The following is a 25,000-nucleotide window of genomic DNA, read 5'->3' as shown; positions in this document are numbered from 1 at the left end:
TTTTATCAAGAGGTCGTGGTCACACTGATGAGAGGTCAAAGGTCACTTGAAGCAGCAGCTGTATTTATTTTGAATCCATCTTTATATTAACTGAATGACTTTTTTTAAACACCCCCCAGGCCTCAAAGACCTGAGAAAAAGTCCTCAATCCAGAAGAACCATTCTCAGTGACGCACAACGTCTTTCGTAACAGTTTAACCCCTTCCTGTTGAACATGTGTTTTGAACTCATTTTTTGAACTGGGCTGCGTTCAAAGACGAGCCGACACGATGCGTCCTGACCTGAAACTCTCTTCATGTGAAGCAGATTGTTGGCGTCAGTCAGAGACGTTGTGACACGTCTGGATGCTTGCGAGGCGGAGGAGAGAAAACAGAGCTCAGCTTGCTCAAGTGGTTAAACAAAGGAAGCTGTGGCAGCCGCAGAAAGAGGAAGCAGGAGGCTCTCTGCGCGTCAGCCCGCAGTTCAGTTAGTTTCACTTTAACAGGTCGGAGAACACACAACATCTGACATGCACGGGCAAACCTCCATCTTTTTTCCTGAAACCACACTTTATCAGACGCTCTGTTTCACATCTCATGTGGGAACTGAGCTGGATGTAAACAGAGGCTCAGCTCCGCAGAGACTCGGCCACAGCGCTTCAGTCCACAAAACGTTTGACTAATTCAGATAATGGCAAAGAGATGGAACACAGAGTGGAAGGTTTTGGAAACACCCTTAAGTGGCCACTCCAGGAACTGCAGTTTCTGTATCAAGGCCCCAAAACCACTTAGTTTGGTTTAGAAAAGATACTTTCTCACCAGTAATGTAAAACTTTTACCATCTATAAAATGTTCTGCCTGCTGGGATGCACCACATTCACCTGACCACAGGAGGGCGCACAGTTAGACAAACAATTCGGGCTGTATCTGGATATATCCAGATTGATTTCAGTCCACCTCTCGGAGGTGGATCTGGCCGGATTGGCTAGAACAAGCGACACGGGACAAAAAACGCACAACAAATTTGTGCACACGTGGTCCTACGGACTCTGTATAGTACGAGGTGCCACCTAGTGGTTTGGAGGACAACAAACAAGCCGGGTTAAGCTGGATTTGAGCACGGGCACGTGTGTGTGATAGCCAGATTTGAAAATAGGTCTGAATGTATCCAGCTTAAAGGCTGGATTCAATCCTACTCTAGCTGGACTGACTTTCTCGAGTGTGAACGGGCCTAAGAACCCAAGAAGGTCTTCCACTTTTAGACATGAGCTGTTGGTGGCGCTGATTCTTCACTCAGTGAGCAGAAGATGAAGCAAACTTTGTTCTATTGCTTCTGATGTAACAATAAGAATTTAGATCCAAACATGAATGGAGACAAAATGTGTGAGGACGTCCCCGGGGGGGTGGATGTATAATTATCAGGAAGAATCCACCGTGGGGGATTGTGTCCTTAAAGCGGGGGGACTCCTGATGCTGAGACAAAGGCTGGACTCTTTGCTCGGCTGCGGGCCATCCAGCTGATGAAAGCAAACCTCTCTGGGCTGTTTTGGAAGTTTCTACGAGGTCAACTGGTTTTTCTATTTGCAGTTGAGTCATAATTCAGCCGTTCTGCTGATGACCACACACAGACCTGTTTGTTTTTTAACGGCGTGTTCACAGAGCAGCAGACTGAGCGATACGAGGCGCACGGCGGACAGGAAGCAGCGCCGCTTACATTTATCAAAATAAATCAAGGTCACATTCTGCACAGATGGAAATGTTACAATTTAAACTTTACTAGATCGGCTATAATCAATAATTAAATTAACACTATGAAACTAATGGGAGATCAGGAGCCTGGTTTTTGGAGGGGACCAAAGCTGTGTGCGTGCGTGTGTGTGTGTGTGTGTGTGTGTAAACCAGTCACCTAGCTCATCCGCCCCTGGAGGCCTCATGTGATGTCAGTGTGATGTGGACCTTTAACCACTATCTAGATGTTTGCAGCAGAGCTCCCATTCATCCATGAATGGTGCATCCATACATCAGGGCACCCGTGCGGAGCCGACACACTGGCCACATTGTGAGGACGAGGATGAAGAAGCAGTGAGGATCAGGCCGATGAAGAGCTGTAATAAAACTTCATGCTGCCTCCGGTCAGGGCGGGATACAAAGAGCTGAACCAAAGACACCAGAGACAGATTGGGACAAACCAGTCCACAAGGAGACAAAATATTGATAATGGAGGACAAATCGATGATGATGGGACAGATTGAACTATGGTTGGACAAATCAGACTATCATTGGACAGGTTAGACTATGGTGGACAGATTAGACTATGGTTCGACAAATCAGACTATAGTGGGACACATCAGACTATGATGGGACATATTAGACTATGGTTGGACAGATTAGACTCTGGTTGGTTGGACAGATTAGACTGTGGTTGGACAGATTAGACTATGGTTGGTTGAACAGATTAGACTATGGTGGGACATATTAGACTCTGGTTGGTTGGACAGATTAGACTATGATTGGACAAATCAGACTATGGTGGACAGATTAGACTATGGTGAACAGATTAGACTATGGTTGGACAAATCAGACTATGGTTGGACACAGACTACGATGGGACATTTTAGACTATCGTTGGACAGATTAGACTCTGGTTGGTTGGAGAGATTAGACTATGGTGGGACAGATTAGACAATCCGGGGACAAGGAATGATAAATCTGTTGATAAATTTGGGCGTCCACAGACGCACACATAGAGAAGGATGTTCAGACTAAAGTAGGCGCTCACATCATCATCAAACATGTTTATTCTCAGTGTGTCGTCTCATTTTGGTTTGTAGGTGCAGACGTTCGTTGTAATATCTGTGATTTTAGAGGCATTGTAGAAAATGAACCTTATTAACAGAGCAGAGAGCAGGACTCTGACTGTTTACATCCTGCTGAGCACAGCGGTGAAGCACAACCTCAAAAACACGCTGCAGATATTTATGTTTGCACCTCACCGCCTCCACATGTTACAGTCATGTGACCGCTGTTGCGTGCTGATTTCACATTTCACTCCCTCGTTTTGAAAGCTGGTTAAATGTGGTGAAAACACAAACACAGTGTGGGAAAGAGACTTTAACACACGGCCCAGATCCTGTGAAGGCTACAATATTAAAAACAAAGAGGAAGCCTGCTGCTGCTTTCCTGAACGCTGCCATGCAAATACTTCCAGCTTTGATTTGAATGAGTTCAGTCACAGCAGGAAGTTCAGCATGTAGCTGCACAAAACCACACAACGGCGTGTGCAGACAAACCGACATGAGGGGAAAGACAGTAAACCGTGAGAGAGGCTGAAAATCTGCAGCCCGGCGACTGATACTGAACCAGAACAAAGCCCTGAGTGTGAGGGCGGCTTGTCAGTCACGCAGGAAACTCTCCACTTCCTCGTTGGTCAGAAACTGGTCGCTCTCTTCTGTCTTTTTCCTCTCATCTCCTGATGCATACATCACACACCATGCAACACTTCTGTGTGGCCCAACAGCGACTTCACAGACCTCCTCACTGACTCCCTCACAGACCTCCTCACAGACCTCCTCACTGACTCCCTCACAGACCTCCTCACTGACCCCCTCACAGACCTCCTCGCAGACCTCCTCACTGACCCAGTCACAGACCTCCTCGCTGACCCCCTCGCAGACCTCCTCACTGACCCAGTCACAGACCTCCTCACTGACCCCCTCACAGACCTCCTCACTGACCCCCTCACAGACCCCCTCACAGACCTCCTCACTGACCCCCTCGTAGACCTCCTCACAGACCTCCTCACAGACCCCCTCACTGACCCCCTCACAGACCTCCTCCGTCAGTATGACATGTTCCTGTCAGGAGCGGAGCAGGGACTATGGTACTACTTTGGGTTCCCAGTGGGACAAAACAGACGAAGGCAGCACCCAGCAGAGTGTGGTAGGAATCATGTGATCATGATGGGACAAATCAGGCGATGTCATCTGTCACAGAAGTTCCTGCTCATGTTTCAGCCCCGCTTGGCTCTGCTCTTGTTTTTTTAACGTCCTCCTTAGAGACACATGCAGGAAATTCACTGCACATGTTTGTTCTGTACAAATAAATGCATGGAGAATGATGCTGCCTCCTCCTCCTCCTCCTCCTCCTCATACCAGGCCATTAGAGAAACTTGATCTCAGAGTAAAGTCGGTGCATGTCAGGCTGATGCTTCAGCTGCTGTGGCTGCACAAACTCTTTGTTTACATTTGTCCTCATAGAGATGTACAGGCCGACAGAACTGACGTGCTAATAGACGAGTAATGGATCATTTCCTGGTTGCGTCTGATTGGACAGATGCTTTTCACTGATCTCAAACATAAAGTTTTTAAAAAATAGTTTGCACTGAACTCTGGGCTAATTCAAATACGGGCAAAGAGGTGAAGCTTGTGCCCCTCTGACATTTTAATGGAGGCCCGTGAGGAGCCACCCTCATGTGGCCACTTGAGGAACTGCAGATGCACATTGGCCCTATTGGCTAGCTGTGGCTAACTTTACACCATGAGAAACTTAGCTTACCTCCACAGGGTGCCTGGATTCTCCCTTAGAGACAGGGTCAGGAGCTCGGTCACCTGGGATGGGCTCCCAGTAGAGTCGCTGCTCCCCCCAGCGTGGCTCCCTGGTTAGGTGTTCCATCTGGGAGGAAGGATTAGCTCAGCTGGTCTAGGAACACCTCCTCCTGGATGTGCTGAAGGAGAGGGGGGGTCTGGGATTCCCTGCTTCCTGACCTGGGATCAGCAAAACTGGATAAATGGATGAACAGATAGAAATCTGCTTTATAAGCAACTAATTTAATTCCAACGTGTAATGTTAGCCACGGCTAGCTACTCAATGACAGAGGACGATGGAGCCAGGGAGGCGGCAGTGTGTGCAGACAGCAGGCTGCAGCTTCACTGCTGAGTTTAACACTGAACACAGCTATTAGTAAAGTAAAGATTAAACCAAGCTGTGCTAGTGGAGCTTGTTTGACAGTGAGGAATCTGCATGAATCTGCATATTTTGACTAAAACCTGTTAAAGATATTCATGTTCCGACCTGATGGTGGCGCTCTCAGGTCCTGCAGTGAGCTCAGAGGTGATCTGGATAAACAGAGGAACCGGAGTGCTGCATCACTCCTCTGCTCCGTGTGAACAGACGGTGGCGGTCAGACGTGCAGAGGCCCCGGTCCACTCTCAGACCTGTGCCATCACCATTCCTCTCTGAGGCCCGCGGAGCCAGCAGGACGCCGGACAGAGGCCTCTTTGTTTAGGCTCCCTGTGTGTTGATGTACAGCATGTTCTGTGCAGTGCTGATCATTAGCGCAGGACAAAGAGGACGGACATCAGTCAATGGGTCACTGAAAGGAAGTGGACATAAGACACATCAGGCAGACAGAAACTGTGGTGGGACAGATAATGTCAGAGGATTCAGACTGCAGCGGGACAAATGAGACTAAATGGGGACAAATCAAGCGAGACAACAATGGGACAAAGACTCTGATGAGTCTGAGACAAAGAGAATGATGGGGCTTGTCTCAATGATCCGGACATGTCCCTCTTATCCTCTGATTGATCTCCATAATTCTGATCTGATCAGTCGATGTATGGACCACACAGACTGACCGTCACACTGTCACCCCCCCCCCACCCTCTGCACGTGCCTGCCTTTATGTGACTGTGGGACAGAAAGAGGACAGGTGACACCTGAAAGGTGTCCACAGACTTGTCTCTCTTTTCGTCTCTCTGCCTGTCTCTAGTCTCTTTCTGTTCGTCTCTCTGCTCGCCTGTGAGTCCATTTGTTTGTGAATGAAGCTTCCTGAGTCACTTTGCATCCTCATGAGTCACGGATGCAAATCCAGGTGTTTTGTTTTTGTGTTGAAGTGCAACTTGTGCAACACAGGTGTGTGTGTCTGTGTGTTCGATCAGCAGCTGCAGCACGACTCCAGATGTCACAGCTCATATCTCTGTGTGTGTCTGTGTGTGTCTGTCTCTGTGTAGAGAAGGACTACAGCAGCCTGTGTGAGCGGCAGCCAATCGGACGGCTTCTCTTCAGACAGTTCTGTGAGACCAGACCTGAGCTGAGGCGCTGCGTCAAGTTCCTGGACGCCGTGGTAAGAAGAGACCTCCTGCTGTTTCTGCAGCTACAGCTGGAGACAGTGTGTGTGTGTGTGTGTGTGTGTGACAGTCCTCATAGAGATAGAAGTGTGTGTGTGAGAAGACACTCAAGGACCTCCGAGTCTTTCTTCCCTGAAAACACTCCTCAGTTCCTGTAAGAGCTAAGAGGGCCTGTGTGTGTGTGTGTCTGTGTGTGTGTGTCTGTGTGTCTGTGTGTGTGTCTGTCTGTGTGTGTGTGTGTGTGTGTGTGTGCTCTCTTCCCTCCTCTGTTGTGGTGAGAAATAGTGATGCAGGTGTTGAACAGCAGCAGACATGCCTGTTAGTCTGTTTCTGTCACATCTGTGTGGTGTTTTTGTGTCTCTGTGGTCATTTTGTGTGTCTGTGGTTGTTTTGTGTGTCTGTGGTTGTTTTGTGTGTCTGTGGTTAGGATAATCAGATCATTGAGTTTTCTTCCATCCTGTTAATAAAACTTTGGAGTGGAAGCAAAAAACGTTCTAGATGAAACCAAATAATAATGTGGGAAAATAAGAAGCTGTTATAATGCAGGAAGTTTAACTGTCCTGCAGTGAATGGATGAAACAAGTGAGGAGGAGGGGGGGGGGGGAGGAGGAGGAGGAGGAAGAGGAGGGGGAGGAAGACGAGGAGGAGGAGGAGGGGGAGGAGGAGGGGGAGGAAGAGGAGGAGGAAGAAGACGAGGAGGAGGAGGAGGGGGAGGAGGAAGTGCAGCTAAATATCTGTTTAATAAAATACAGGAACTCTTGACTTCTGGAAGCAAACTGCGTCAGAGAGGCGCCCTCTCCGACCTCCCATGATGCATCCCTGACACACACACACACACACACACACACACACACAGTTGACTTGGTCTGTCACAGTAAACGACTTGCTGCTCGCTCTGCTCACTCAAGGAATGTTTCAGTCACACTTGTGTTAGTCCGACACACACACACAGAGTTACAAACACACACACACAGAGTTACAAACACACACACACAGAGTTACAAACACACACAGTCTCACACACACACAGTTACAGTATTTTTGTAACTCTGTGTGTGTGTCGGTGTCTGTGTGTGTCTCTGTGTCTGTGTGTGTCTCTGTGTGTGTGTGTGTGTGTGTGAGACTCTGTGTGTGTCTGTGTGTGTGTGTGAGACTCTGTGTGTGTCTCTGTGTGTGTGTCTCTGTGTGTGTGTCTCTCTGTGTGTGTGTGTGTGAGACTCTGTGTGTGTCTGTGTCTGTGTGTGTCTCTGTGTGTGTGTGAGACTGTGTGTGTGTGTCTCTGTGTGTGTGTCTCTCTGTGTGTGTCTCTGTGTGTGTGTCTCTCTGTGTGTGTCTCTCTGTGTGTGTCTCTGTGTGTGTGTGTGTGAGACTCTGTGTGTGTCTGTGTCTGTGTGTTGCGCTGCCACAGTCTGATGATGATGGTGATGATGTGTTGACTAAAAGTCAATCAGCAGTGATGTTGACTTATTGCTCAGCGTGTGATCTGGACTTGAGAAAACCCGATGGCCGCTCCACGCCCAGCGGCCTCCTCCCTCTGCCTGACCGGCCGTAAACCAGCCTGAGTGGAAAACAGCAGAGTGCTTCCTCTCTGGCAGCCGGAGCCTGTAAACTAATGCTAAGTGACAGCGGAGATGGGTCAAATCTCATTTTCCTCTCGCAGAGCTCTCAGAGACGAGACGGGAAGCGGTTGTGGGGTAAAAGGCGGGGTAATGGCTCGGCGTGCGTGAGTCGTATCCGCCGGACGGCTGAGAGCTGCAGAGAGGTTTGGGAGGAGCAGCTGAGTCGGGCTGGAGCCGAGCGAGGTCTGCATCGGCCTCCAGAGAACAAGAAACAAGAGCGGTCCGAAACCCAGGCCGTTCATCACAGACAGGAACCTCAACGACACAAAATGTCCCATTTTAAATTCTCCGGTCTTCATTAAATGTCACGTGACCTACACTTCACACAAAATCTGAACTTTAAATATGACATCCTTTTACTCCACATTCTGTCCTCAGCAGCCAGCAGGAAGCCATGATGGACTCACATGTGAGCAGCAGTCACATGACCAACACACAGTCAGTGATTGGCTGATCTGTGAGATGTCATTCATGTTTAAAAACACATGAAGGAATCACAGCTGACCGACCTCACCGCCTCCTCAGTGTGTGTTGATGTGTGTTTGTGTGTGTTTGTGTTTTGTGCAGGCGGAGTACGAGGTGACTCCAGACGAGAAGAGGAAGGAGTGTGGTCAGGAACTCGTGGATAAATACTTCAACCCAAAGGTACCTACGACCAGAACCGCCCCACTTCCTGTTCTTTGCGGTGCACAGTAGTACAGTGGTGAGCGCCCTCTGTAGGACAGGAGGTTCAACAGAGGGACTTCTCTGTGTGTGTGAGTCTGTGTGAGTCTGTCTGTGTGAGTTTCTGTGTGAGTCTGTGTGTGTGTCTGTGAGTCTGTGTGTGTTTCTGTGTCTCTGCGTGTCTGTGTGTGTCTGCATGTGAGTCTGTGTGTGAGTCTGTGTGTTTCTGTGTGTCTTTGTGTGTGGGTCTGTGTGTGTCTGCATGTGAGTCTGTGTGTGAGTCTGTGTGTGAGTCTGTGTGTTTCTGTGTGTCTTTGTGTGTGGGTCTGTGTGTGAGTCTGTGTGTTTCTGTGTGTGGGTCTGTGTGTGTGTCTGTGTGTGTCTGTGTGTGAGTCTGTGATTCTGTGTGTCTCTGTGTGTCTTTGTGTGTGTGAGTCTGTGTGTGTGAGTCTGTGTCTGCTTGTGTGTCTGCTTGTGAGTCTGTGTGAGTCTGTGAGTCTGTGTGTCTGCCTGTGGACATGTCTGGACTTGCGGACTCTCCTCTCAGTGTGTCAGAGCTGTGATGGTTTTTTGTGTTGCTGCAGTCGGAGGACTACGTGTCGGAGGTGGAGGAGGCCATGAAGGCTCAGTGCACTGAGAGGCTGCAGCAGGAGGCCTGCAAGGAGCTGTTCAAGGACTGTACCAAGTAAGAGCCTGTGGGGGGGGGGGGGGGCATCATTAGTTTAAGAACTGATCAATCAGTTTGATACAGTGTGAGGAGAAGAGCCTGAGGAATGATCAGGTGTAAACAACCACACTGCAGAATAAAGAGACGGCTGCATGTGAGCTCCGTCCAACAAATAAACATCAATAACGGCGGCGGCAGCTGACGACAACGAAAACACGATCAAAAAATCTTAAACACAAGTTACCAAACTACAGCGATCTATAGAGGCTCAGGCAGATAAAACGGATGTTTACTGATGGCTTTAAACCAGGAAGTGATGATGGCCTCACATGGGCAGCGGTCACATGACCATTCAGAGTCTGACCTGCAGCTGATAAAAACAGTAAGACAGTAAATAATGAACTTTCTATGGAGCGTGGCGCTCGTATTGCTCCTTCTACTTGGAGCCCGCACTGACGAACATGTGACCGGAGGGAGCCGCATGGCGCTGCTGGTTCAGCAGGTTAAATAGCCTAAAATGAAATATAAAATGACCCTCTGACAGAGAGGGTTAGCTCGGGAGCGTTCTGACTGCAGGAGCTGATTTTCGGGCTCCCACTGCAGCTTTAATGAGACAGGATTTAGTCTACAGATGATATGATGAAGGTCAGTGAACGCAGCACAGAGTGATGCAAACAAACACTACGTCCCACATCAAGCTGGAGCCCTGAGCTCAGATAAGCTGCGTTCTAACCACAGCTGCAGGTAAACAAACATGCCTGGGCTGGATCCTGCTCGGGGTTTCAGATAAACACGATGCAGACTCTACTGAAGCCTCCTCATCAGGAGCACATACCAGAGAAATCCTGAACGATTCAATGATAACATTATTGGAGAAGCTGCTCCGTCCTGCACGCTGTGACCGACAGAAGAAGCAAACGTCACCACAGCTAGCTCCGGCTAACATGCTAACACACCCATGGGTATTTACGTGATGTTGTTGAGGGCGTGACATCACACCTGCAGGCTTCCTGGTTCATTCCTGTCCTGGGCCAATCAGAACTCAGCATACAGGAAGTCAGTCTGCCGGCTCAGAGTCATTGTTGAAGTGTTTTTGAGGCCGTGTGTAAACACACTGCTGCAGGCGAGCTGCACAGGAAGCACGCGGCGACTGAGACGACAGAGTGAACTAGCAGCAGCTGATCTGCTGTTGTACTGGTGCCCGGCCGGCGCTGGGTTGGAAGCGTGCAGAGTTCAGGCTCGACACTGACGCGTGGCGGCTCGAAATGAACTCTGGTTTCCACAATATGACGGTGGTCATGTGACCGATCGTGTTTCACAGATTAAAATATCACTGAGACACAAACATTCAGGTCAAAGGTGAACTGATTACAGTGTGCTGGTAGGTCAAAGGTCATGTGATGACAGACCTTTCCTTGGCTACAGATGTCAGCATCTGAGACCAGAGAATCATCACACTTCATCAAACGGATTAAAAATCTGTAATCTGACATGTAGATTGTTAGTTTTTGTCAGTAGGAGCAGATTATTCTGTGTAATCCTGTTTCAGATTAAATAAATAAATTAGATAAATATGTGTGTTTTTTTAGATTGATCCACGACTACCTGAGCATGGCCCCGTTTGCCGACTACCTCGACAGCATGTACTACAACAGGTTCCTCCAGTGGAAATGGCTGGAAAGGTGGAGTACACACACACAGACACACACACACGCACAGACACACACACAAACACCCACACACGCTGTACCAGTAGCAACATGCTCAGAGTTGCCTCATCACTTCCCAGCATCCTCGGTGGCTGGAGTTTATGGGGGTGAGAACAACACGCCGTCACACTGGGCTGAAGTTACACTGTTCAGGGGAATTTCGGCAGCAGAGGTCAGGTCAGGTGACGACTGATAAGTCTGTGCCATGTGACCTCCCTCTGTGATGTCATCATGTCTCAGTGGTGCCATGAGATGTGTATGTGGGGCTTGTTTTTTTTCAGTAATCAATGAGAACAGATCAATAACATGACGGGACACAGACTTATCAGTCGTGCATCATGTGTGTAAAGCAGCAGGTCAATGACGTCTGTTCCAGTCATAACATGAAAGAAAAGGCCTGAAGGCGTGACACCTCCTCCACATCAGGCCCGAGCCTGCACGGCTACTGACACTCCTCACTGCTACGTGTTAGCATGCTGCTGTGCTAACTATGTTTGACAGTCATGAACTAACCCAGTTTACCAGCTAGCTTTAGCTTCTAGAAAAGGCTAGCTGCCAGTTTTAGAGCCACAGCTGCTAGCGTGTTTCACACAGACCAACACCAAGCAGCACCCGCAGAACCAAACACTGCAGTTCCTCAAGTGGCCACAGGGTGGCTGGTTTCAGCCCATATAGTCCTCAAAAGTCAAACTCCTACAGCAGGCAGATCGTTCACCTCCCTGACAGCTTCTTCCAGGCAGCAGCTACACTACAGCACATTTCCCTGCAGGCTGATGGAGCCGGGCTGACGGTGCAGTCGGAGTGACGGGCGGTGCAGGCCTGCAGGGTTACTGTAACCTCGGGAGGACCCGGAGACCTTCCTAGTTTCCATACATGCAAATACACACGGAGCAATGCTAATGACTGAAAGATGCTAATGTGAAAGAAACAAGCATCGTGGGGCTTATTAAGCCGTAAGTGACTCATCACATGGACCCAGGCTGAGCTCCGGGGGCCATTTAATTCACCTGCTTCAATGACCGGCCTGCCCAGAGGAGCCCTGAGCTCCCAGGGGGGAGCGCCCGGCGCCGCCGGCCATCAATAACAGAGCACGAAGACGTCCACTGCCTGCTAAACCTCACCGTCCTGTTATCCACTTTATTACTCGCTGCCACTCTGCAGTGTAACGCTCGGTAAGCAGCCTGTAAACAAAGATGGCCGAATCTACATGGGTCAACAGCTAGTGACCTCTAGTGGCTGCCGCCTGTCACTCAGATTGCCTAAAACCACAGGCAGACATGTTGACAGGGAGGTTTCTGCTCACTGTGGATTTTTTGAGTACTTCTGTCTTAATGATAATAAATCTGTCTTCAACAGGCAGCCGGTGACGAAAAACACATTCAGACAGTACAGAGTGTTAGGAAAAGGCGGCTTCGGAGAGGTGAGTACTTCCTGTTCCTACCAAACAGCTGACCTACGTAAACAAACGCTACAAAAACACCCCCGCCCCCCACCCCCCTGTCAGTCACAAACTTCAACCAATCAGATCACAGAGGAAACACATCAGGCTGCTGATTGTAGCAGTTAGCATGTGTGTAGAAGATTGTTGTGTCACTTTGACTTAAAAAAGTCTTCATGAACCAACAGACACAGACTGAGCTGACATCACTTCCTGTCAGGACTCTGATTGGTCCGATCCATCCAGAGGAGGAGACTAATAACGTCCTGACCTGTGTGTGCTTGTTTCGATCGTGTCGATCGTGCTGTGGTTCGTCCAGCAGCTCAGCTAGCGATGGACCGCCCCTCAGTGTGGAGGCTTCATGAGCTCTCACAGCTATAGACCTGCTCTCTGGGAGCAGAGTGAGTTATAAAGCAGCTTCCACTCTGATTCTGTGAAGTCAGCTGGTTCTCTGAGCTCAGAGCCCTCAGACTTGAAAGGCTGCACAGAGGTGCAGCGCTGTCTAACTGAATCTCTCTCTGGCCTCGGAATAGAAGGACTCTAAACTCCATTAGCGGCGCTGAATGGTGTCTCTATGTTCCATGTCTGTGTGATCAGAGGAGCCCTTTGATTCCACGCTGATCTCATGGTGATAACTGATTAGATGTACGAGCGTGAGGTCATGAGATGATGAGGAACATGAGCAGCAGTCAGGGTCTGCTGTGTGTGGATCACAGCAGAAGGACTCAGGATGGCCCACAGACAGGAAGCAGGACGCACCAGGTGATCACATGGTCACGGTCACACAGGAAGTAAACGCTGTGCTGTCATCGCCTCTGAGTGTGCCTTTAAACCACACCTAGAAAAACGCTTACAATGAAATCACTTCAACCACCAAGTGTCAAACACTGCAGTTCCTCCGGTGGCCACTGGAGGGCTGGCCAGGAAAATGAGACAATCCTCTGATCACTGATGGTCAGAGGTCAAAGGTCATGACCACTGTGACTTAGTTTAACATCAAATCGGCTACAAAGGTGACTTAAACTGGGGATAAACTACAGTTTAGTGGTCAAAGGTCAAAGGTCACTGTGACCTCAGAACCTGAACAACAGCACATGCGGCCTGTCAGAGGAGCGGCTCCTCGTTAGCATGTAGCATTTTAGTGTAACCGGGGGGGTTTCCCTGTGTTACCTTATCATTACAATCAAGCTCTGTTTGGGGTTGTGGAGCGTTCAGAAACAACAAGTCACAAGATGAAACAGTCTCTGTGTTGTTCAGAGACGTATTGTATCAGTTATTGGTGCAGCTGTTCATCAATAAGTTCGTATCATGTGAAAGGTTTTTTTTTTGGCCTGCAGGTGTGTGCCTGTCAGGTACGAGCCACAGGCAAAATGTACGCCTGCAAGAAGCTGGAGAAGAAGAGGATAAAGAAGAGGAAGGGAGAGTCCATGGCTCTCAACGAGAAGCAGATCCTGGAGAAGGTCAACAGCAGATTCGTGGTGAGTACTTCCTGCCAGCGATGAGGAAGAATGATGTCATTTAAGAAGAAATCTGGTTTCAAAGAGAGAAAGAAATCACCAAAACGTTCATTTACACAAAATTATAGGATAATCAGTGTAGACAGACTGCTCCTTAGCTGTGTAGTTAGCTTCTTTAGCTCTGTAGTTAGCAGTCTTAGCTGTGTAGTTAGCCACCTTAGCTCTGTAGTTAGCTGCCTTAGCTCTGTAGTTAGCAGTCTTAGCTGTGTAGTTAGCTGCCTTGTCTTACACTGTGTTGTTTCTTTTAAGCACTATTTAGCTGTGCTTAGCTATATTTTACTGTGTAGTTAGCCGTTTTGTTAGCTTCCTTTGCAGTAGAGTTAGCCATCCTTAGCCATGTAGTTTGTGGTCTTTAGCTGTGTAGTTAGCATCTCTCTGACTTCATCTTTGTTTTTTAGCTGTGTTGTTTCCATCCCTGTGATGTGGTGAGCTTCTCTAACTATTTTAGCTGTCTAGTTAGCTATATCTAGCTGCGTAGTTTGCTTCTTTAAGTCTAGTTAGCTCTTTTAGTTTAGCCTTCTCTGTCTGAAGCTCTGTGGTAGTAGTAAGACGCCATCTTTGTGGTTAGCTATCTGTGTAGTTTGTGGTTTTTCTTCAACATTAGCTCCTAAGCTGTGAAATTAGCTGTTTTTAGCTTCAGATGCGTAGTTAGCCATCCCTGTGTTAAGCTGCGTTGTAGTTAGCTTCTTTAACCACGTGGTTAACTCTTATTAGCTGTGGTTAGCTTCTTTAGCTAGCATTAGTTAGTTTTCTAATGGTGTTAGCTAGCTTTTGTCACATTGCCTTAGCTGTGTAGTTAGCCGTCTTAGCTGTGTAGTTAGCTGCCTTAGCTCTGTAGTTAGCCGTCTTAGCTGTGTAGTTAGCTGCCTTAGCTCTGTAGTTAGCCGTCTTAGCTGTGTAGTTAGCCGTCTTAGCTGTGTAGTTAGCCGTCTTAGCTGTGTAGTTAGCCGTCTTAGCTGTGTAGTTAGCTGCCTTAGCTCTGTAGTTAGCCGTCTTAGCTGTGTAGTTAGCCGTCTTAGCTGTGTAGTTAGCCGTCTTAGCTGTGTAGTTAGCCGTCTTAGCTGTGTAGTTAGCCGTCTTAGCTCTGTAGTTTGTAACATGGCCTGAACTCTCTACACAAACGAACACAAGCTGTATTATATGTGCTTATATGTGAGGCAGATGTCAGACAGGTTCAAACCCAAACAGGAGTCACTCTGTTTGGTCTGAAGCTGCGAGGAGTTCCACAGATACAAGATATTTTTCAAATAAGTGATGACCTTGTAAGATTTACTTCAGCTTATTGTTCTGCTTCAACTGATTGTGAAACAGCTGCTGACTCGGGCTGAAAATATCAGAGCGTCAGCAGATAAAATCATTATGTAACAGGCAGCCACACGTCTACGGCACCGTTAATCTGACACGTTTCCAGGGATTATTAAAGCTGTTATCACTGTTTTAAAGAAGGTTTTCCTGCTCCTCCTGAGCTCTGTGTGTGTGTCTGTCTGTGTGTGTGTGTGTGTGTGTGCGTCACTCAGACAAGTCGTATGCTGCACTAATTAAAAGACAACACTGAGGTTGTTCTGCGGCGGTTTGATTCTCTACCAGACGGCCTTCATTCAGCTGATCTGATCCTCGGTTCGACCAGTAAAACAAGCCGGTTTAATTTACAGGACGTGATGTCTGCAGACCGGTTGGCTGCACGTGTGCAGGTTGTGTGTTATTGATCAGAGGGGGTACAGCATTAATCCTTACACACACACACACACACCACCTTCCTCTGCACCCAGGTCAGTTTAGCGTACGCCTACGAGACGAAGGACGCCCTGTGCCTCGTGCTGACCCTCATGAACGGAGGCGACCTCAAGTTCCACATCTACCACATGGGGGACGCGGGATTCGACGAGAGGAGAGCCGTCTTCTACTCTGCAGAGATCTGCTGCGGCCTGGAGGACCTGCACCGGGAGCGCATCGTCTACAGGTGAGCGCCTGCAGCTCCGAGCCGAGGCCGCCTGCCCAGACACGCTCGCTCACGCTCTACCTCTCTCTTCCTCTTTCACACAGAGACCTGAAGCCTGAAAACATTCTGCTGGACGACCATGGTGAGTCCAGGAGCTGACCCAGCATGAGCCTGAGATACCTTCATTAGCATTCAAATGTAAAGCTAACAGCCATTAGCCTGAGCTTCCGTCTTAAAAAGCATTTCATGCACTCATGGTCTGCACATATCTGCAGAATGACAGTGTCTGTGTGAACACCAGGGGGCGCTCTGACTCCAGCAGTGATCAGGCACCTGCAGCGGGCTCTGCTGAGGAGTTTAATGATCACACGCTGTAATCACACCTCCTTTATGAAGCTTATCTGTCTCACATCCTCCCTGAGCGTGAAGGATGTGCTCAGACCACATGGCCGACCCGGACCATCCACAGGACACAAACATTATAAGTCACAGCATACAGAAACAGAGAGGCTGCTGGGTAATTTATGAAGGGACTGAAGAGAACACAGAGAAACACACTGATGCCATTTGAGCTTTTAGAAAATGCTGCAGCTGATGATTGATTATTGAATTATTAATCAATGTGACATCTGATGGACAAACTAAAGCTCAGAAAAAATGACCTTCACAGTTTACTGTCTGTCCTGACCTGGAGGACACCTGACCTCTGACCTCATCACCCTCCATCAGACTTTACAAACACTGAACAGAAATCAGAGCACTGACAGCTGATGTCATCATAAAATGATCATCAGATGAATACACATGTTTAAATATGTTCCCTCAGGCCACATCAGGATCTCAGACCTGGGCCTGGCGGTCCACGTTCCAGAGGGACAGACCATCAAAGGACGCGTGGGGACCGTGGGATACATGGGTACGTCTCATTTCTCATGTGTATGATGTCAGGAGTGTGGCTTTAAATTCCCTTTAATCTAACATTAAACCTTAAGCCTCACATACTCAGCGTCACACCGACTACACTGCTGGTGGATTATTTGATCACTTTAACTCTTTATCCCACATGTCCGAGTTAAAAATCCTCCAAAGATAAAGACAAGACTCAGTAAGAACACAAAGTCCTGTCCTCCTCAGCACCCAGCAGGACGCCATGATGGAGTCACTGTGAGCAGCGGTCACATGACCAACACTCAGAGTCTCTGTCTGAGCTGCAGAGTGAAAACTGTAGAGGCGGTGAAAATATAAGCCTCAGTGAGCCCACACTGACTGAAGCAGAAGCACACAGAAACAGTGTGGAGCTCAGATGTGAGCGCCTCCTCCATCACGGCCTCCTCCTCCATCACAGCCTCCGCCTCACATGTCAGTATGAATGTTTTTCTCTTCGCCCCCTGCAGCTCCGGAGGTGGTGAAAAACGAGCGCTACACCTTCAGCCCGGACTGGTGGGCGCTGGGCTGCCTGCTGTACGAGATGATCGAGGGCCAGTCGCCCTTCCAGCAGAGGAAGAAGAAGATCAAGAGGGAGGAAGTGGAGCGGCTGGTGCAGGAGGTGGAGGAGGAGTACTCCGGCAAGTTCTCCCAGGACGCCAAGTCGCTCTGCAGAATGGTGGGCGGCAAAACCAATCCACAGCTTCCATCTGCTCACGTTAGAGTCAGCGTGTGAAGCTCTTCATGCTCTATTCTCAAAGACTCTGTTGTTTTAACCCCTCAGCTGCTGGCCAAAGATCCCACGGAAAGGCTGGGCAGCCAGGGGGGCGGAGCCTCTGAGGTCAAAGCCCACCCCATCTTCCGCTCCATCAACTTCAAGCGGCTGGAGGCCGGCATGCTGCAGCCACCCTTCATCCCCGACGTAAGTCCACCGACCTTAACCTGCTGGCTTTAACCCCAGACAGCTCGGCCGTGAGTCAGTGATGATGGAGCAGGTGGTGCTGATGGGGTTATTAACAGCAGCCTCAGAGGTGGTGCTGATGGGCTTCCTGTTGTGGTTTCATCCTGGATTGTGTGTGTGTTGCAGCCTCAGGCCATCTACTGCAAAGACGTGCTGGACATCGAGCAGTTCTCCACAGTGAAAGGGGTGGAGCTGGAGCCGAAGGACGAGTCTTTCTACAGCAAAGTGTCCACGGGCAGCGTCCCCATCCCCTGGCAGGACGAGGTCAGACACCCACAGCCGGGACCTTCTTTATCCAATACATGAGATACAAAATACAGTTTAGCTTACTAGCTAATGTTAGCACTTGGCTGGATTCAGTGAGGCCAGCGGTGCCGGCTGTCTGGCTGATGTCATCGTTAGCAGAACACTGACTGATAACATTTGGAGTGCTTTCTTTGGCACGTCGAGGGTTAATCTAAGTTTTGCCTTCGGTCCCACAGATGATCGAGACGGAGTGCTTTGCAGAGCTGAATGTTTTCTACCAGGACGGGGTGGTTCCTCCCGACCTGGACTGGAGAGGACAGCCGTCCCCCCCACCCAAACAGGGCCTGCTGCAGCGGCTGTTCGGCAGACAGGTCAGAGAGCGAGCAGTTAATCACAGGCACAGTGTGTCTGACGCTGCAGCAGCTGAGCATCCGTCTCACTGCTGGACAGCATGTAGTGTTTCCGTGACAACGCCTCTGCAGACTACAGAAGTGTTTTGCTCCACTCTCTCTCAGTGACTCTCTGTCCTCTGCCTCCCCCTACAGGACTGCTGTGGTAACTGCAGCGACAGTGACGAGGAGCCCACTAGGCTGTAACACACACACACACACACACACACACACATTATTTGTTTACAACTTTTGCACATGTGTAATTTTAAGGTAGTACGACCTCTAAATGTCAGAATGTATATTTTCAGCACAGCCATAAAGTTTGATGTTATTTAAACGGACGAAGAGCGAGCGTTTGTTTTTAGTTTATGTTCATTATGTCGTCGTCCAGGGAGGGCTTTGCTGTCTCACACACACACACACACTGAACCGAGAGCCGAGCGGCTCCGCTGGAACGAGCGCCTGCTGTAAAGTGCCTTGCTCGAGGGCGCTGTGGCGGTGGTCACTCAGGAAGGACTGAACATTCCTCCTTCTCTTTATGTTTTCCCGCTGTTTCCGGGGAAACCAGTGAACTGTGACCACTGAGCCTGCTCTGCCCTCCGCTCTGCTGTGACCGACTCCTGCTGTTTTTTTTTACGATCGGCTCATTTGCTGGGATGTGGTGGTTTTGAAGTTCAGAACCACAGCTGCAGACTTTTGAAATCATTTTGTAAAAATCTTCTGATGGACTCCAGACAATCGATCCATGGTGCAGCTTCAGTTACGCTGTGTGTGAAACGCCACCTCTCACATGTGACCTTACATGTGATGTGCAGCAGAAACTCTGAGAGATAAGGGATGAAGTCTACCTGCACTCTCACTGCAACACTTCTCACATGTCTGCAATAAATCACTCAAACTACCCGGGCTGATCTGGCTGATAAACTGGCTCACTCACAAGTGTATTTATTTTATCAGCTTATCAGTACTGAGCAGATCAAAGCGTCCACCTCTAGAGGCTGATCTGGCGAGCTTGCCGAGGCACAGATGACTAACAGGCTGCGGGTAAACAATAATAACACAGTGTAGTGGCATTAGCTGGTGAGCTCCTGCTAGCTTACTTTAACAGCAGTTCATCAGAGACTGATCAGAACTTGTTCTGAGGCTGATCTGCCCTCTAAAGCTCAGCTACCTGCAGATAGTGTCAGTTTGAATGGTGTTTACTTCGTTAGCTCGTGGTTGCTAGCTGATCAAAGCTAGCTTGTGTTGTCATTACATTGTGTCTTAGCTCCTTGTAACCATGAAGGTCTGCTGTCACCTCTTACACCCCGTTCACACTGGGGAAAAGAATCTGGCTAAAGCGGGATTCGGGCCTATTCAGATGTTTTTTTTGTGAACACCTCAAATCCGGCAGTATCCAGTATGATTTCAATCCGGCTAGATCCACCTACGAGAGAGTGCAAGGGCGCGCAACACGGGACAAAAAAACGCATGCGCACACGCGGTCCTGCCACAGCCTGAACGGACTCTGTATATTACGAGGCGCCACCTAGTGGTTTGGAGGACAGCAAACACGCTGGATTGAGTGCGGACACAAGTGTGTGCTAGCCAGATTTGAAAATAGGTCTGAACGCATCCAGCTTAAAGGCTGTCTGGGCTCAATCCTACTCTAGCTGGACTGACTTTCTCCAGTGTGAACGGGGCCTAATTAGACCAGCCTCTGATCTGAAACCTCTCTCAGAGTTCCTGTGCTCCACCTCCTTTGTCCGGTCACATGGTGGTGCGCCGGCCGGCCGCTTTATAGTGAGGAACGGTTCAGTTCCTGGGCTGCCCTCAGGAGTGGCTGAAGCTTCAGGGTCAGAAGGTCAGACCGGAGCTGGATGTTTGCAGGCTGCCTCTGATTGTAAGCTATTAAAATGAAATACCTCTGAATGTACACATGGCTGCCATGTTGTTTCTGCAGACTGAGACCAGGCCTTCAGTCCCTGTCATGGAACAACCACAAAGCTGTCACTGCAGGCTAAAAAAGCAGCATGCTAAAGGCTATGCTAATACTGCAAGGCTGCACCTAACAGGTGGTTAGCCTAGCGTAGCATAAAGAGTGAAAAGTGGCGGAAGCAATTAGCCGTATGGTGTGCTAACACACTGTATCAGAGTCTGTGGGCTCGACACTCAGACCAGCACACAGACTGTGACAGTTTCCATCAGACTCAGCTTGAGGCTAACTGTCATTATTATTATTTTAACCCATCAACAACCACAGACAGAGGAACAAGCTGCACAAAAACAACAACAAACATTTAAGTGCCACCGTCATGACTAGGTCAATGTAAACAGATCCCCGACTCAGCAGGATCTACTCCACCCTGTGCTCCACCTCCAGGGCTGAGGAATGAACATCACAGAAAGGCACACAGGAAACTGCAGTTCCTTCAGTGGCCACTCGAGGGCGGGCTCCTAAAGTCAGTCAGTCTCTAGTCAGTCCCTGCCAGTCTGTCTGTTTGTTTGTTTGTTTGTTTGTTTGGGCCTCACAGCAAACTAGTTCTGATCAAAGATCCCATCCGTGGTGCCTTCAGGTGTCTCCTCCACACTGTACTTTTGATACACACATACAGCCTGCCTGTCACTCACTGCGAGTGTGTGTGTGACCCCTGACCTCTGCACTGCCTGAGCAGGGAGTCCGTGAGCTGGCCGTCACATGACCTGTGTGTGTGGAGGCAGCAGCTGAACTCCTCTCAGCCTTACAGGACTGGTTCAGGGTATTCATGTAGTCCATCGGTCACGATGATCCTCGGGCCGATCAATGGAAGTGAAAGTGAGGTCAGGTGTGACGCTCCGCTGTTGTGTTTCTGATTCTGAATTGTTATGTTGGATGTTTCACATGTTTCAACTTCAGAATAAAACTTTTACACAGTCTGTTTCCTGGAGGAGTTTGCTGCCTGCTGCCTCCATCTTTGGGACTGTTATACTGTTTTTATTTTTATTTCTATATTAAATTATAAATATCTAAAACCTAGAAGTCTGACTTTCTTGGCCGGTCATGCTCAGAGTGTGTGTGCGTCCTCACTGAGGAACAATCACCTTCAGGTGGCTGCAGAACCATGCAGCGTCCACATGTCACAACATCTCCCCCTCCATCCCTGCGTTACCACGGCAACCCAGGGAGGATTTCCATGAGATGAATATACTGTAACTACACACACACACACACACACACACACACACACACAGAGGCTCTTGCTGTCGCGGCCTCTCAGCAGGCACAGAGTGAGAAACACCTGTGAGTCTGAATCCTACACACACACACACACACACACACACACACACACACACACATGGCAGCCTGAGCGGAGCCTGAACTGGACTCTAACAGAGCCGATCCTTTAAGGCTGCTCTGTGTTTGGATCAATAAAAATAACACAAAGCAGATTGTTGAAGTGAAACCTGAAGTGGCAACAGCACCTCACAAAAGAATAACACAGGAAGTCTCCACTTCACAGGCCCATCGGTTCTGACCAATCAGCAGCAGGCTGGCACCGGGTGAATGATTGACAGGTGTCATTTCACGCCCCCAGCTTTGTACAGCTACGTCATTTCCTGTTTTGCTAAAGTCTATATTTGGATTTAGGTTGTATGCTGTTATGCAAATGAACACGGCTAAGCTAGCTAACAGTCGTACCCACACAGCTAATCAGGTTAGTGCAAGCTAGCTTATTTAGCACTCAAACGAGCCACATGGTTAATGACTTGCTGTAAGGCGTTAGCAAGCACGCTAAGCTTAGCAAGCTAGCTGTAAAAACAGCAAAATACACTAGCTCCAGATTTTGTGTCAGTTCAGATGATTGAGACGCTCTGACTGTATATTATCAGCCAGTTAGCTTCAGCTTTCATATAACAGGTAAACTGGAACCTGCTGAGGGTTAGGCAGCCAGATGTTCATTCAGTATGAGTCTGACATCACTCAGACATGCAGAGTCCACAGACAGACAGACAGACAGACAGACAGACAGACAGACAGGCTGATGAACAGGCAGACAGACAGACAGACAGACAGACAGACAGGCTGATGAACAGGCAGACAGACAGGCTGACAGGCTGATGAACAGGCAGACAGACAGACAGGCTGATGAACAGGCAGACAGACAGACAGGCTGATGAACAGGCAGACAGACAGACAGGCTGATGAACAGGCTGACAGACAGACAGACAGGCTGATGAACAGGCAGACAGACAGACAGACAGGCTGACAGGCTGATGAACAGGCAGACAGACAGACAGACAGACAGGCTGATGAACAGGCAGACAGACAGGCTGATGAACAGGCAGACAGACAGACAGGCTGATGAACAGGCAGACAGACAGACAGACAGGCTGACAGGCTGATGAACAGGCAGACAGACAGACAGGCTGATGAACAGACAGACAGACAGACAGGCTGATGAACAGACAGGCTGACAGACAGACAGACAGGCTGATGAACAGGCTGACAGACAGGCTGATGAACAGACAGGCTGACAGACAGACAGGCTGATGGACAGGCTGATGAACAGGCTGACAGACAGACAGGCTGATGAACAGGCAGACAGACAGGCTGACAGGCTGATGAACAGGCTGACAGACAGACAGGCTGATGAACAGGCAGACAGACAGGCTGACAGACAGACAGGCTGATGAACAGGCAGACAGACAGGCTGACAGACAGACAGGCTGATGGACAGGCTGATGAACAGGCTGACAGACAGACAGGCTGATGAACAGGCAGACAGACAGACAGGCTGATGAACAGGCAGACAGACAGGCTGACAGACAGACAGGCTGATGAACAGGCAGACAGACAGGCTGACAGACAGACAGGCTGATGAACAGGCAGACAGACAGGCTGACAGACAGACAGGCTGACAGACAGACAGACAGGCTGACAGACAGACAGGCTGACAGACAGACAGACAGGCTGACAGCGGCTCAGATCAGCTTCAAGAAGCCGACGCAGCAGAAGTGTGAATGAGGAGAAAGGAGCTGCTGAGGACGTGGTTCCAGCACAAAGGACTCCACTGTGTGTGCAGTGAGTGTGTGGGTGAACGTGTGATTGTGTGACGTCCGATCCAGAAGTGACACACACACACACACACACACACACAGACTTGTCAGCGCTGTGTTGTCACTTGATGTCAAACTACACACCCTGTCTCTGAGCAGCAGCAGCGTCACCCTGAGCCCACTCAGGCCGCCGCTTCCTCTCTTTCTTCCCCGGGGTCAGATCCCACGCTCACTTCCAGTCAGGACCACTCACTGCATGGTCCTCACGCTCGTCTGAGTCACACACACATGACGGGATGATCCGCTTCTTAGACTGCAGCTTACAGACTTTGGACCCTTCGTGATCCCCTGACTCTGAGAACTCTGCTGCATGAAGCAGCAATAGAGCCAACAGCTGCAGTTCCACCTGTGTCCACCCGAGGGCCTGAGCCGGACTTCATAAACCTCCCTGTACAAATGTACAATATCTAGACACCTGGAGTCTGATGGTCAGAGGTCAAAGACAGACCGAGCCTCTGCCTCTGGCTGTTGTACTAAAGGAGGGCCAAACACCTCGTTAAGAAGCCATCTAGGAACCAGAGCCAGTGCATCAGAGGTGGAGGCCACACTGTCGATGCTTCACCCAAACACCCAGCTGCTTCCACGTCAAACAAGCTGCACACTGGCTGCTGACCGCGACCACGCTGTGGTGTCAGCCATGTTTAGACTCAGAGCTCAGATTTGTCTGCTGTGAACACAACATATATCAGAACCCTCCTCAGACCTGGTACAAACCTTCAGCTGGACTCAAAGGTGAGCTGGTTAGAATCTGGGGGTCAAAGGTCCCTGTGACATCACAAAACACAGGTCAAAGGTCAGCATAAACATTTAGTCCTCTCCACATGTGCAGGTAGTTCTGCTTCACTTCATAATAATCTCTGTTTACACTAATCCTTCCTTTAAATGCTGCGAGGGAAAAACTCGTCCTTTAATCAAGCTCCTCACACACCGTCCTCCACTCACACTGTCACACACTGGCTCGGCTCGGCTCGGCTCGGCTCGGCCCGGCTCAGCCCGGCCCGGCTCAGCGTGGGTGGACTCCCACAGCGGGAGCCTTCTCAGCTGCAACACCACTTCAGGAGTTTCCACACAGACCCCATCCACCTGCTGAGAGGCTCCATCTTTAGAGCCTCCATCAGCCTGAAAGGAGCCGCTACTACACCCAGCCTGACCCACACACACACAGACACACACAGACAGACACACAGACACACACAAACACACACACAGACAGACACACACACACAGACACTCGGGCTGCTCGGAGCACATCGCTGCAGAGACGGGGAAAGCGGACAGACGCTCCACCCTGAAGAGGCTCAGGCGTGGTGTTAGCTCAGCTCAGTGTGAAGACATGGCGGTACCCGGGCTCGCCTGTGTGTTTGTGTGCAGCAAAGCCTCATGGGAGCTGAGGTACCAGGAGAGTAAATGTTTCACAAACATCGCTGCGAGTGTGTCGAACAGTAAAATACAATAACAACAGCTCCTCTCTCCTCTCTGACTGATTTGAATGAAGTCTAATGAGGAGGTTTGGAAGTCAAATCAGCTGCAGCCGACGGCGTCACATGACCTCATAACAGCAGCAAACACAATCACACTGCTGACACCCGTGTGTGTGTGTGTTTTATTTAGGAGCTGCAGGTGTGCTGAACTGTAAACGCTATGGCTGCTAACATGCTAATACGTGTCCTAGCCACATGTTAGCATGTGTTAGCATTAGTTTAATTGCTAGCATGACTGTTGACGGCTACACAGTGGTCAAAT

The 25,000-nt window shown here is 49.4% G+C and overlaps 1 protein-coding gene across 2 annotated transcripts in view; it reads left to right on the top strand.

Annotated features, from left to right (window-relative positions):
* The window catches only part of grk6 (G protein-coupled receptor kinase 6), a 26,785-nt gene extending 5,395 nt beyond the window's left edge, over positions 1–21,390 (top strand). The window contains exons 3-17 of one of the 2 annotated variants that reach the window (XM_028420704.1): positions 5,990–6,102; positions 8,293–8,370; positions 8,973–9,073; positions 10,645–10,737; positions 12,121–12,184; positions 13,540–13,680; positions 15,489–15,679; positions 15,763–15,800; positions 16,485–16,574; positions 17,053–17,261; positions 17,367–17,504; positions 17,670–17,807; positions 18,026–18,160; positions 18,335–18,412; positions 21,358–21,390. In XM_028420704.1, coding sequence (XP_028276505.1) covers positions 5,990–6,102; positions 8,293–8,370; positions 8,973–9,073; positions 10,645–10,737; positions 12,121–12,184; positions 13,540–13,680; positions 15,489–15,679; positions 15,763–15,800; positions 16,485–16,574; positions 17,053–17,261; positions 17,367–17,504; positions 17,670–17,807; positions 18,026–18,160; positions 18,335–18,385 — 1,580 coding nt within the window. In that variant the 3' untranslated portion in view covers positions 18,386–18,412; positions 21,358–21,390. Of the gene's footprint in view, positions 1–5,989; positions 6,103–8,292; positions 8,371–8,972; positions 9,074–10,644; positions 10,738–12,120; positions 12,185–13,539; positions 13,681–15,488; positions 15,680–15,762; positions 15,801–16,484; positions 16,575–17,052; positions 17,262–17,366; positions 17,505–17,669; positions 17,808–18,025; positions 18,161–18,334; positions 19,753–21,357 lie in introns of those variants that run through there. The other variant, XM_028420703.1, reaches the window with a different exon arrangement.
* Positions 21,391–25,000: the final 3,610 nt, after the last annotated feature.

This window comes from Parambassis ranga, chromosome 14 (genome assembly GCF_900634625.1).
Source record: "Parambassis ranga chromosome 14, fParRan2.1, whole genome shotgun sequence".
NCBI lineage: Eukaryota > Metazoa > Chordata > Actinopteri > Ambassidae > Parambassis > Parambassis ranga.
This window is presented reverse-complemented; position numbering and strand designations above follow the sequence as displayed.